Here is a 12,370-nt window from a genome sequence, read left to right on the forward strand (position 1 = left end):
TTTTTTACCGCTTCGGCGTTTAAGGGTTAATTACGTACAGTACATATTAGTCATGGGTCCCAAGAAAGTTGCTTAAGTTAACAGAAAGAAGAGAATGCTTTCTATGGAGACAAAAATGGAGATCATAAAAAAGTATGATGCTGGCTTGCAGTCGAGTGTTATCGCTAAGGAATACGGCCGAAATCCGTCGATGATAGGCACCATCCTTAAGCAGAAGGACGCCATCAAAGCAGCTACACCTTCCAAGGGCGTGACTATTTTGTCCAACAAGAGGAGCCATGTGCATAATGAAATGGAAAGGCTGCTTCTTGTATGGATCGAGGACAAAGAAATCGATGGCGATACGATAACCAAGACGGCAATCTGCCAGAAGGCCAGTGCTATTTTCGGCGATTTGATTGCCCAAGCCGAAGACGACGGCGGAGAGGGGACATCAACGGCAACCCCAGAGTTCAAGGCTTCTCATGGGTGGTTCGAAAAATTCTGTAAACGGACTGGCATCCATTCAGTGGTGAAGAAATTGAAATTACGTAAAGTATAAAAAAGTAAAAAGAAATGTAAAAATCAAAAAAAGACAAAATAAATTTTATTTTAAGTTTTTTGTAAAGTTAAGTGTTACAGTTTTGTTAATGTGTTTTAAAGTAGTTTGTTTGTTTTTCTGACATTTTTTTGTGTTTCGTAAAGTTAAGTGTACGTATCTACCGTTTGTCTTCCTCCTCCTCTGCCGCCACTTTCGGAGATAGCCTCATCGAAAGGGTAAGCTTCCACATTTTACGTTACAGTAATCATATTTCTTGTACACTAATATAAACAATTTATTTACAGGTTTTTTGCATTTAACTTATTAAGTTACGTATTGAATGGTACAAATTGTTGTAGTTTTTCATTGTTTATAGGTCAATTTAGCTTTATTATGAAATTTACTGGGGTGTTTTTGGAGGACTTGGAACGGATTAGCCATTTTACATGTAAAATGTGGTCCATGATACGAAAACCTCATGATACGAAAGGCGCCTCGGAACGGATTAATTTCGTATCTCGAGGTACTACTGTATATAATTCCTTGCTATAGAGCAATTACCATGACACAGGCATACTTGTCGCTTGATGATTCTACCACCACGTCTGTGCAGGCTAGAGCGCATGACGTTAGAGGTATTGGTGGTCCCTCTCTGGCTTTCTAAAAGAACTTGGCTGTACATAGACTGCTGAGTGCTGGTACTTGGTTACGCCAGTCCACGTTCACCTCCTTCAATCTTAAGGATGTTGCCCGCAGATCTGCAGGCACATTTTCCCTGGGTCCTGTGGTGGCTGCCCAACAGGTTGTGTAACTCATGATTGCCCTTAACAGGGCACCTTTGTATCTTACCTAAGATTATTGTGTGGATGAGAGAATGGGTAAGTTGGCTGGTCTCCTTCTTTCTCTTACCTTTCCTTCTTCCTTCGGGCGGTTTAAGGAATAGACATGTCATTCGCTGGACTGGTCTGATACAGGTGAGTAAGGTAGTCATACTGATAGTGTGGTCGTGCAATATACAAATATCTTACCTGCTATTTGGTAGCATATGCTCCACTCCTTGGCAAGGAGGGGTTGGGAGTTTGGACAGTCAAAGTTTCTCTTTGGTTCCCTATACAATGGTTATCCCATATATCATTGTATGTCACTCAGGGTCTGAGTCATTAGGTATCAATTTATCTAGCTTCTCAACGGGCTTCAGTCCCTCTCCAAAACCATTCCTTTTGAGAGCTGGACTGGTGGGTAGGCCCCCAGCCGGTCTAGGATGTCTTATACCTCCTTCCAAGTATGAGTCTTTCCTATTGTTAAAACCGAAGGTTTGTTCGCTAATGAACAAATGTCAGATTTTCTAAGACCATTTGTATTTTTCATAGCTACAAACCTGAGGTCTTAACATTATACTGCCCGCCTCTAGCCGCCCCTCTGTGTGTTACGACATCCTGAGTTGGGAAAGACTGATGCGCGATCGAATAGTCTTCGACCATCCTTCACCCGATCTATGCATGTGTTGCCAGATATCACAAGATTCCTTGCTTTCATCTGTTTTTTAACTGGATTCAGCTAGGCGCTAGAAATTATCTTATTGTTAAGACCTCAGGTTTGTAGCTATGAAAAATGCAAATTGTCTTAGAAAATTTGCCATTTTATTCCCTATAAAATATGTATTTTTTGTTAATATTTTTCGGGGTCTGGAACGCATTAATTGTATTTACATTATTCCTTATGGCAATTATTGTTTCGCTTTTTGTACGTTTTGGACTTCAAGGGGGTTCCAGAAGGGATTATGTATGAAAACTGAGGTTCCACTGTATATCATACAGTGTACAGTAATCAGTACCCACCTTCATGAATAGTAAGTACTATGAGTCCCAACTGTTGTTTCAGAAAATTAATTTATTTTTCTGGGTATTGCTAACAGACTTTCACTAAATTTAGTTGAAATATTTTAAATATCAACTTGCAGTATGACAGTAACTATGGGAAAGACAAAACTTGAACTTCTCTGGCAGTTACCTGCTTAAATTTTCACATCCAGTGAGATTTATAGTTCTTATGGTCCAATTTTCTATTTCAATTTGTTCTTACTACAGTATTTGTAAACTGGGAGATTCTTAGTAACTTCCTATGACATGGGACCCATTTGTAAGGTGTATTTATAATGATAAAATTTGTTGTACTTGTTACCAGTCATTTCTGTAAACAAGGCTTGGTTTGTTCCGACACATAATACAAACCCTCGGTCCTTTAACATATGGAATGTACTTCAGTGCAGCTGGAACCAGTCATAATCTTTCGAACAAGGTGGTTCGGTAGTTAACTGCTTTCGGCCGCCGACGGAGCAAGATGCGTGTTCGCCTCTCTGCCCGCCATCGTCGTTTGCTTTTGCCTTCGCTTTCTCGAAGACTTTAGTGTGTATGGTTATCTTGAGTAAAAGTTGGGTGACTGTAAGTACTTGTTTTAGGCTTTTTTTCTCTTTTCACCATTGTGTATTGCTGTCTTGTGCTTGGAAATGAGCAGCCATGAAACAGACCCCCGCCCCCCAGTCGGCCGCAGATTGTGCCCTGGCGTGGAGGGCCGTAGATGTGGGGCCTTTAGGTCACTTCATGATGTTGACCCCCATGATTTGTGTACTCGGTGTCGAGGGTGAGAGTGCTCTCGTGCTGATACATGTGTGATTTGTGTGTCTTGGTCGGAGGAGCAGTGGGAGCGATACGAGGGGAGGAAGAAGGCGCGTAAGCCGGCCAAGGTGTTGTCATAGCGCTCCCCAGCGACACCATGGGTTACGGACAGGTCTTCCGCTTTCCTTCCTCCTCCTCGGCTCCCGCGTATGGCTCCTTCCCCTTCAGGGGACGTGTCACGGTCCGTCTCTTCACTCGATCAGTCGAGTGTGGAGGAGGGGGCGCAACACCCCGACGTTCAGCTGTACTTGAGGTCTTCCGTTCACTAGGGGTGGGACCTCTCCCCCCCCAGGGCGAGCGGGAAACCCATGCCCCACTAACCCATCTCTTGCCTTGCTCTTGCGGGTGGCGATCTCGAGCAGGTCTGGTACTCGCTTGGACTCCCGGGCACACCGAGTCTTCAGGGGCTGCTGTACCACCTGGCGGCTCAGGGACCCAGGCCGGTGACGCATGGACTAGAGACGTCGACGACGACAACGGTGTTGACGCCTGGGTATGCAGCTCCTCCTCACCTGGTCTACACCCAGCACGTGGCAATGGTTACCCCAACGGCTTCGGTCCAGGCCCCGCTGCCGTGCCTGCCGAGGAAGGAGGTGACTTCACCGCCTGGTTTTGCTTCCCTCGCCCCAGTCCCTGACTTTCGGTGCCCCAAGAGTTCCCCGCTCGACCTGCCGCCAGCTCCTGTGCTGCTGCCAGTTCCTGTTGCTGCTGCCCCCGTACCAGTTCCTGCCGTCGTCGCCCCAGCCCGTGGTGTTGCTGCTCCCACCGCAGGTCCCTCCAGACAGGTGCAGCTGGGCTCTGTTGCCTCGGCAACTGCCCCAGCTCCGTCCTGGATGGAGGACCCGATGGTGGTCCTGAGGAAGCTGACGAAGAAGAGGAGGTGTCGTCGTCTTTGTTGTTGTCGTCTGCAGCCGCCTCTTCCCCTTCGACTTGCAAGGCCTCACAGCTGAGGAAGAAGAAGGTTGCCTCCTCCCCCTCTAAGAAGTCTTGCCCAGAGACCTCTAAGTGTCTGTCCCTCTCCGGTGGGGCAGTTGGGGCTTCTGCTGGTCCTCCTGTTCCTTTGGAAACGGGGCCCGTCTCTCCTTCGGCAAGAAAGAAGAAGAAGAGGACCGGAGGGGTATCAGCTACCACTTGTACCTCTTCTCCTGGTGCCAGAGGCTCTGCCTCGGCATTGGGAACCGTCTCGGCTGCTCGTTCACGAGTGGTACCGATTATCCTTATAGCCAGGGTCCAACCTGGTTCTGAGACGTCGGGACGCAGTCCTCGCTCGAGTGACCAGGTCGGCAGGGTGCGAGGCAGCTTTGGTTCTGAGGAACGGACTGGTGCTGGGTTCCTCCTCTCTCTTCCCTAGAGAGATGGTGAACGCTGCGGTGGAACAGTGGCGCACTGACAACAGTGACTGCCTAGTCCACCAGGCAGTCTCGAAGGCGGTTGGGCAGCCTCGAGCCACTGCGGCCAAGCCTCGGAGCTCGGCTACCGCTACGTCTACGACCAAGACGACGTCCTCGTCGAGGCCTAGAGGAAAGACCCAGCCTTCGACTTCTGCTGTAAGGAGTGACCGTCAGCCCTCCTCCCAGTTCTCTTGAGGAGGATCCGGGAAGAAGAAGTCGAAGAAGGGGAAACGCTAGGGACGGCATCCCTCACCTGCTGCCGGAAGTCAGGGGTTGCCTGGGGAGCCATTGGGCAACTTGGCAGCGCTACGGAGCCGAAACCTGGATAGTGGATGTCCTTCGGGAGGGATATCTACTACCCTTCGAGTTGCAGGCACCCCTCACCTCCAACCCGGTCCACATGCAGACGTACGTCCCCGGTTCTGCCAGGGAGGTAGCGCTTCGGCAAGGGGTAGATGCCATGCTGAGCAAACGAGCTGTGGAGATCATACGGGATCAATCACCGGGCTTCTACAGCCAACTTTTCCTGGTGGAGAAGTTATCGGGGGGCTGGCGCCTGGTGATAATCTCTCTTCCTTGAACCGGTTCGTTCACCAGACCCGGTTCACAATAGAAACAAAACAGCACGCTCTGTGCTCGATTACATCAGGGAGAACGACTTCATGCTTTCTGTGGGCCTGAAGGATGCGTATTTCCAGATACCCATCCACCAGTCCAGGAAGTACCTCCGCTTCATCCTCGACGGGACGGTGTACCAATTCAGGGCACTTTGCTTACGTCTCTCAGCCGCCCCACAGGTCTTCATGCGAGTGTTCACGCTGGTGTCTGCTTGGGCCCACTCGGTAGGGATACGTCTTCTGAGGTATCTCAACGACTGGTTAGTCCTGGCGAGCTCCCACTCGCAGTTGCTACAGGACAGGGATTGACTCTTTGAATTCTGTCGCGATCTCGGGATTGTGGTGAATTTTGAGAAGTCAGATCTTGAGCCCAAGCAGAGAATGAAGTACCTGGGCATGCTGATCGACACGGTAGCAGGGCGAGTCTTCCTCACAGACTCGCGGATCAACAGGTTCAGGGAGGCAGCCGGACGGTTCCTGTCTCTACAGGAACAGCCAGCTCAGCAGTGGCAGGTCGTGATCGGTCATCTGTCGTCTCTCGAGAAGTTAGTCCCTCGCGTTCATCTTAACCTGTGGTCTCTTCAGTGGAGGCTAAAGGAGAGTCGGTCACAGGCAAGAGACCTGCTGTACTTCCCCGTGCCTCTCATGGAGGAGGTGAGGCAGGACCTAGCCTGGTGGCTGGACGACGGGAGCCTCCCCACTCTCCCCCCCTCCCTCTGGAGATGCTGCTGTTCTCAGCCGCGTCGACCGAGGGATGGGGCGCACACCTGGTGGAGTTGGTGGCTGCAGGTGTGTGGGACCATCACAACAAGCACCTTCACATCAACGTCCTGGAGCTCAAGGCAGCATTCCTCGCTCTCCAAGAGTTCCGGGAATGGGTGATGGGACACTCAGTAGTGTTGATGAGCGACAACACCACGGTAGTGGCATACGTCAACAAACAGGGGGGGCCTAGTGTCCCTCCCGTTGCACCACTTGATGATGCAGGTGCACGAGTGGGCCGTAGCTCACTAGGTAGAGCTGTCAGCCAGATATATTCTGGGCAAGAGAATGTTGGGGCGTCCAGTCATGGATCTGTTCGTCACCTGGCACAACAGGAAACTCGAGGTTTTCTACTGAGTTGTACCGGACCCATGGGCAGCTGCTGAGGACGCTCTTCAACATCCGTGGGACAACCTCTTCGTGTACGCCTTCCTTTCCCCCGTTCTGTCTGATTTGCAAGGTAATCAGCAGGGTGCTGGTCACCGCGAATCTTCAGATGATTCTGGTGGCACCCAAATGGCCTCAGGCCATTTGGTATCTGGACCTGCTGGCTCTTCTCGCCGAGGCACCGAGAGAGATTCCCCCCTGGCACAACCTCCTCTGCCAACCACATGTGGAACAGTACCACCGATCGGTTCGGTCCGTCTCTTCACGCCTGGCTGTTATCCACCATCTCTTGCGAGCGAGAGGCTTTTCTTGCCGAGCAGTAACAGAGATGGCTGGGTACCTCAGGCAGTCCTCTGCAGCTGTGTACCAGGGGAAGTGCTCTGTCTTCTGTGGTTGGTGTCGTGGACGAAGTCTCTCTCCTCTTAGAGCCACTCTTCAGCAGGTAGCGGATTTCCTCGTCTTCCTTAGCCGAGAGAAGCTCCTCTCCATTTCCACAGTGAAAGGCTACAGAGCCGCCCTGGCCCTAGTCCTTAAGCTGCGGGGAGTAGACATTTCCACTTCCATGGAGATCTCCCTCCTGATGAAGAGCTTCAAGAGGTCTTGCCCACCCAGGGAACTCAGGCCCCGGGGTGGGACGTGACTCTTGTCCTTAGGAGTTTGACTCGAAGACCCTTCGAGCCACTCCGAGAGTTGTCAGACAGGGATCTGACCCTCAAGACTGTCTTTCTGCTGGCCCTGGCATCGGCGAAGAGAGTAGGGGAACTACATGGTCTTTCTTTCGATGTAAAGCACATGAGGGGATGGGGATTGGTGACGCTCGATTTCGTCCCAGACTTCGTAGCGAAGACTCAGAACCCTTCGGTCCCTGACGACCGGTTCGAGTCATTCACAATCCCCTCCCTGAACGACTTCACCAACAATGATGCGGATGAGATGCTGCTTTGTCCTGTTAGGGCGCTATGGCGCTATCTGAAGAGAACTCGCCACCTCAGGCCTGAGTATCGACACCTCTTCGTTAGCACCAGGGTTACCAAGGAAGAAGTGTCCAAGAACACTTTCTTTCTGGCTTCGTGAAGGTAATCAGGAAGGCATACGCTTCGGATAGGAGTGACGACATCGGTACCCTTCGTCCGAGAGCCCACGAAGTCAGAGGTATTGGTCCAACCCTTGCGTTCCGCAAGAACTTCTCCGTGGCACAGGTGCTGAAGCCAGGGGTTTTGGCCAACCAGACCAACTTCACATTCATCTACCTTCGGAATATCGCCCACAGGTCCTTGGACACCTTTTCCTTGGGACCCGTGGTGGCTGCTCAACAAGTAGTGTAGCTTACCCAGCTCCCTTGCTGTACAAGACAGCATAGCGTCCTTGTGAGACTGCGTGAATGGACGAGTGAATGAAAGTGTGACTGGCTTCTCTTCCTCCTCCTTTCTTTCCTCTACCTGTGGGGATAGGACCGGTTATCCACCTCTCCCCTGACAAGGGGGGGAGTGGATGCCAACAAGAGACAAACCCATGACCTTATATTAGGCTCTTGAGTAGGAACTAGTTCTTGCTTTCTATTCATAAGAGGCACGCTTGCCTCCCTCTTATGAATTTGGTCCAGAGGTCTGACCACTGATCCTGCGGTGCACACCCCGATCAGTTGAGCAGAGGCTAGGATCCCTCCCTCTGCTCTTACGACCATGGAGGGAACCAAGGTCGGACGAACACCAGTCTGTTCATAAGACTCAGATTCCACCCACCAATAAGTGAGTCTTTCATATGTTAACTATTCCTCAGATCTTCCCTGCCGCCGCATCGGTGACATCGTTGGAATTAGCTCGTTTGGCCCGTGTTTTTTCGCAGTTATTTGGTGAAGTACACTTTGGCTTTGGCTTTCGCTTGTTTTTGGGTTTGCTTTGGATTTCTCTGGAACCCTTTTAGATATTGTTGATTTGACTCTTGCTTGTTTTGATCTCTCTTTTGGATTTTTCAACATGGCTGACTCTGCTTCGATTGTGAGAATGTGTGTGAGAGGATGTAAGACTCTGCTTGCTAAAGCCTCGTTAGATCCTCATTCAGTTTGTATAAAATGTAGAGGCAAGAGTTGTGAGTTGGATGATAGATGTGAGAAATGTGTAGATTTACCTGAGAATGAGTGGATAGAATATTACCGCTAGGTGCGAAAGCTAGAAAAGGATAGGATCAGGAGAGCGAAGAGTAGTATGTCTCGCTCTTCTAGAGATAGTCAGGGACTTGACAGTTCTCTTTCCCTTGCTAATGAGCCTATTGATCCTTCTTCCGTAGTGGTAGTTCCAGATCCCCCTACTGATACAGGTAATGGTCCAACTTTAAAGGACATGATGGCGGCCATTCAAGCCCTTGGTGAAAGGGTAGAATCCCTCGCAGAAGACGGGGAGAAGTTATGGTCGAATGTGAGAGATTTAAAAAACACAAGTGACAGTGCTAAAATCAGTGCAGATGCAGTGGAGGGTGCGGCCGCTCAGATCTGTCGTGTTCCTAGCCCTAGACCTCTTCCAAGCTCACCAACCCCTGTGAGAAGGAAAATCGACAGGCGAAGGGAGGCGAGAGGTTTTAGCTCCCGAGCAGTCGTCCCCTCAAGCGTACCTGTTGACGCTTCCCAGGACACTCACCCTCGCCATAGGAAAGACGAGGTAAAATTGTGCTCTTCGTCGTCGGAGGACGCAGTTCCCAGACGGGGCTGGCGTCTTACGTTGGAGTCAAGACCCCTCAAAAGACGATATCCTGTAGAGCAGCGTCATGAGACGACGCCTCAGGCCCCAGGATGTAGCCATTGGAGTAGCCCGGAGCGCTTCCCTTCCAGCTCCGATGGTAGCTCTCCTACCAAATACGGACGTAAATTGTCGCACAGGTGGCTGTCTGCTTCGGTAGGAGACAAAAAGACGTCGGTAGCTTTTCTGCCTTCGGTGCATGCTCCCCCTCCTCCTTCGGATTGGCACTCGTCCCTGGAACGTTCGTCCCAACCCTTACGTGATGTGGAGAGAGAATTGGATGATGTTGCGGCTTCCCCAGTCTGTCCCCAGCAGCAAGAAGCTCTGCAAATAGCTTTGCTGCAAGACATGCAGCAGAAATTCTCCTCCCTGATGCAGGTCTGGCAACCTGCAGCAAAGAAAGACGTCGGTAATCGTCCAGCTCAAGACGTTTTAAGCGCTGTAAGTCGTCCTTAGGAAGCTTTTGACGCTAGGACGTCATGCGTCAAGAGGCTGGATGCCAGGACGCTGAGCGTCAAGATTTTGGATGCCAGGACGCCAGGCGTCAAGAGGCTGGACGCCAGGACGCCAGGCGTCAAGAGATTGGATGCCAGGACGCCAAGCGTCAAGATTTTGGATGCCAGGACACCAGGCGTCAAGAGGCTGGACGCCAGGACGTCAGGCGTCAAGAGATTGGACGCCAGGACGCCGAGCGTCAAGAGTTTGGACGCCAGGACGCCAGGCGTCAAGAGGTTGGACGCCAGGACGCCGAGCGTCAAGAGTTTCGACTTCAGGACGCCAGGCTTCAGGAAGATAATAAGGAGACGACGACGAGGAAACATGACGTCGATACTTCGGTCCTAGAACAATCAGAAGAAGGAAATGATGACTTTCCCCCTTCTCCTGTTAATCCCGTAGAAGACATTTCGACGAAGAGGATCGAAAAGAACAGCACCCTTCGTCGGACTTGAAAAGACTCATGAGGGTATTTACAGACGTGTTTCCGGAGAACTGTATTCCGGCTGCCCCTTGTTCCCCGCCTTCAGAATTTATTCTAGGGAAGGCGTCAAAGACCAATTGTACGAAGATGGTTTTGTCACGCTTGTCCAAGGGAGCGTTGAAAATAATGAGGGATTGGATGGAGACTAAGAGGGACCAAGGAAAGACAGTATTCTCGTTTCCTCCGGCCAGATTAGCGTCTAGATCAAGTATCTGGTATGAGACTGGAGAAGCTCTCGGCCTGGGAGTTCCTACCTCTTCCCAGGGGGACTTCTCGAGTCTGGTGGACGCCTCTCGTTGGATGGCCATGGGAAAGACTAAGGTTTCTTGGTCAACATCAGAGATGGACCACCTCCTCAAAGGAATATTCAGAGCCTTTGAGGTCTTTAACTTCCTCGACTGGACTCTGGGAGCCTTGGGAAAGAAGATAGAGTCTTTGTTCTTTCCTTGGTAATGGGGTCACGCCCATTCAGAAATTGGAACTGCTTTATGCGCCTCTTTCCGCACACCTTTTCCCGCAAGAGTTGGTGAAAGAGGTCTCCTCTGCCTTATCCCAAAAGGCCACGCAGGACTTAATAACGAGAATCACCGATAATTGTTACTACGATAATCGGGAACCTCGCCGAATACTCGAATTCCTGGAATTTCTAGCGTTTGCAAGAAAAACTGCTGCTGAAGTAAGAATATCTCACAGTAGGCGACCAACCCTGGAATAGAGAAGAGCGGATGCGAGCATCCAGTTTGGCTTGAACTTTCGTCTTCGGTTTTCTGTTCACCATTGAAGTTTTCCTTTGGAGAAGACTTCTCCTTCACTCTCTTGACTAGAGAGCGAGGGGTGTCGATTTCCAATCTTTATTCTCATTCCTCGAAGGGAAAAGAATTGAGGATGGAAGTTGTTGTAAAGAAACCTACAAATATACTACGTATGTTACCCTCGCGACATGATTCGGTTAAGCAGTTGAATTGTCCAGGGTGTGGGCGCATACCCTAGTTAATTCTACGGATTGTGACCGAGATGACTGGTATCCTGGTTGAGCTGCAACTTCCCAGGAATTACCAGTTTCGATTTTAAGATACTTATGATATTGTCACGACAACACCACCTCAGCTTTTGTATTTACCGAAATCCGTTTCGTTTAAATATAATTGCTCAAGCGTATTTTTTTTTAACGCTCGATGATTCTAGCCAAACTCATTCCTTCGTGGAATGGATTACCTGGCAACTCAGGATGACGAGTGAGCGAGAGCTAACTGTGTATTGGACTGCAGATGACAGCCCAGTACCAGCTGGCTCTCAGAGATGCATGGTCGGTTTATGTTTCTCTCCCCTACAATGATTGACTACCGAACCGTATCTCTGTCCAACAATCACGGACTTAGGTTTCTGATTAATGGGGATTCTCGCATACATGAATGAGATCTACTGCATCGCCTTGGACATTGCGAGAATTTTCAACAGAGATATATCTTGGACTCTTTCATTTTTCTGTTTACCGCATGGTAACAAGTCTGTACTAGTCTCCCGCTGCATCGCATGGCGATAATGCGGAATGATTTCTTCAGACATCTGAGTTTGTCTTCAAAATATCTTGTATTCATAGGTGTGCAATTGTTCATTGTTCACCCCGAATTAACAGATGTATACGGAAGACATTGCCTGCTCCCCAACCTGCCAGCTCTATTTCCAAATGATCAGCCCATGAGAAGCAGTTCTTCAGGCAGTACTTCCCTGTGTTTTTCATTACTGAAAAATGCCCCGCTTTCATTGCAACTACGACTCCTCACCGGACAGCAATGAAATAGCGGTTAGCATTTTCAGTCCTTTGTAAGCACTGGTTCAGAATCTTGAGAATCCTTCTCTCGATTCGGCTGTGAAGACGTAGGTTGCATTCACTTTCCACCTTCGTCTTCAATGGAACATTGTGTTGTTTCTCCTTAGCTGAGATTCAACTACTATGAGAATGTCTTGCCATCAGGGACCTCGGTCTCTAGAAGGCAATTGACTTTCGCCTGTTGGGCACATGCCTTAAGAGAATTATCACCTCGCCGTCCGGCATCGGTGACAAACAAATAGACAATTTGTATGGTCTCTCGGCATAACCCTTTAAAAGGCGAAGGTCACGTGACTTGCTCGGATGCTTGGACAACTTGCCTCACTACCGAATGCAGTCAGTCGGCAGCTGTCAGAGCGCCCGAGTCAGTTACGATCTACGCTGTGGACTTAGTTTGGTTGTTCCAGATCAATCATTACTTCGTCCTAATAGATTGTCCCAGTACCCATACCATTGACACCCACCATGGAGTGTCG

The 12,370-nt window shown here is 49.9% G+C and overlaps 1 protein-coding gene across 1 annotated transcript; it reads left to right on the plus strand.

The window, feature by feature from the left end:
* Positions 1 to 9,563: 9,563 nt before the first annotated feature.
* Positions 9,564 to 10,034, plus strand: LOC135206308 (30 kDa salivary gland allergen Aed a 3-like). The gene has a single exon (XM_064237730.1). The coding sequence runs from the start codon at positions 9,564 to 9,566 to the stop codon at positions 10,032 to 10,034; it is 471 nt and encodes a 156-aa protein (XP_064093800.1).
* Positions 10,035 to 12,370: the final 2,336 nt, after the last annotated feature.

This window comes from Macrobrachium nipponense, chromosome 29 (assembly GCF_015104395.2).
Source record: "Macrobrachium nipponense isolate FS-2020 chromosome 29, ASM1510439v2, whole genome shotgun sequence".
Taxonomy (NCBI): domain Eukaryota; kingdom Metazoa; phylum Arthropoda; class Malacostraca; order Decapoda; family Palaemonidae; genus Macrobrachium; species Macrobrachium nipponense.

Excerpts from the sequence above, each read along its gene's own strand:
- LOC135206308 (XM_064237730.1), top strand. The coding sequence starts at position 9,564 with ATGCGTCAAGAGGCTGGATGCCAGGACGCTGAGCGTCAAGATTTTGGA.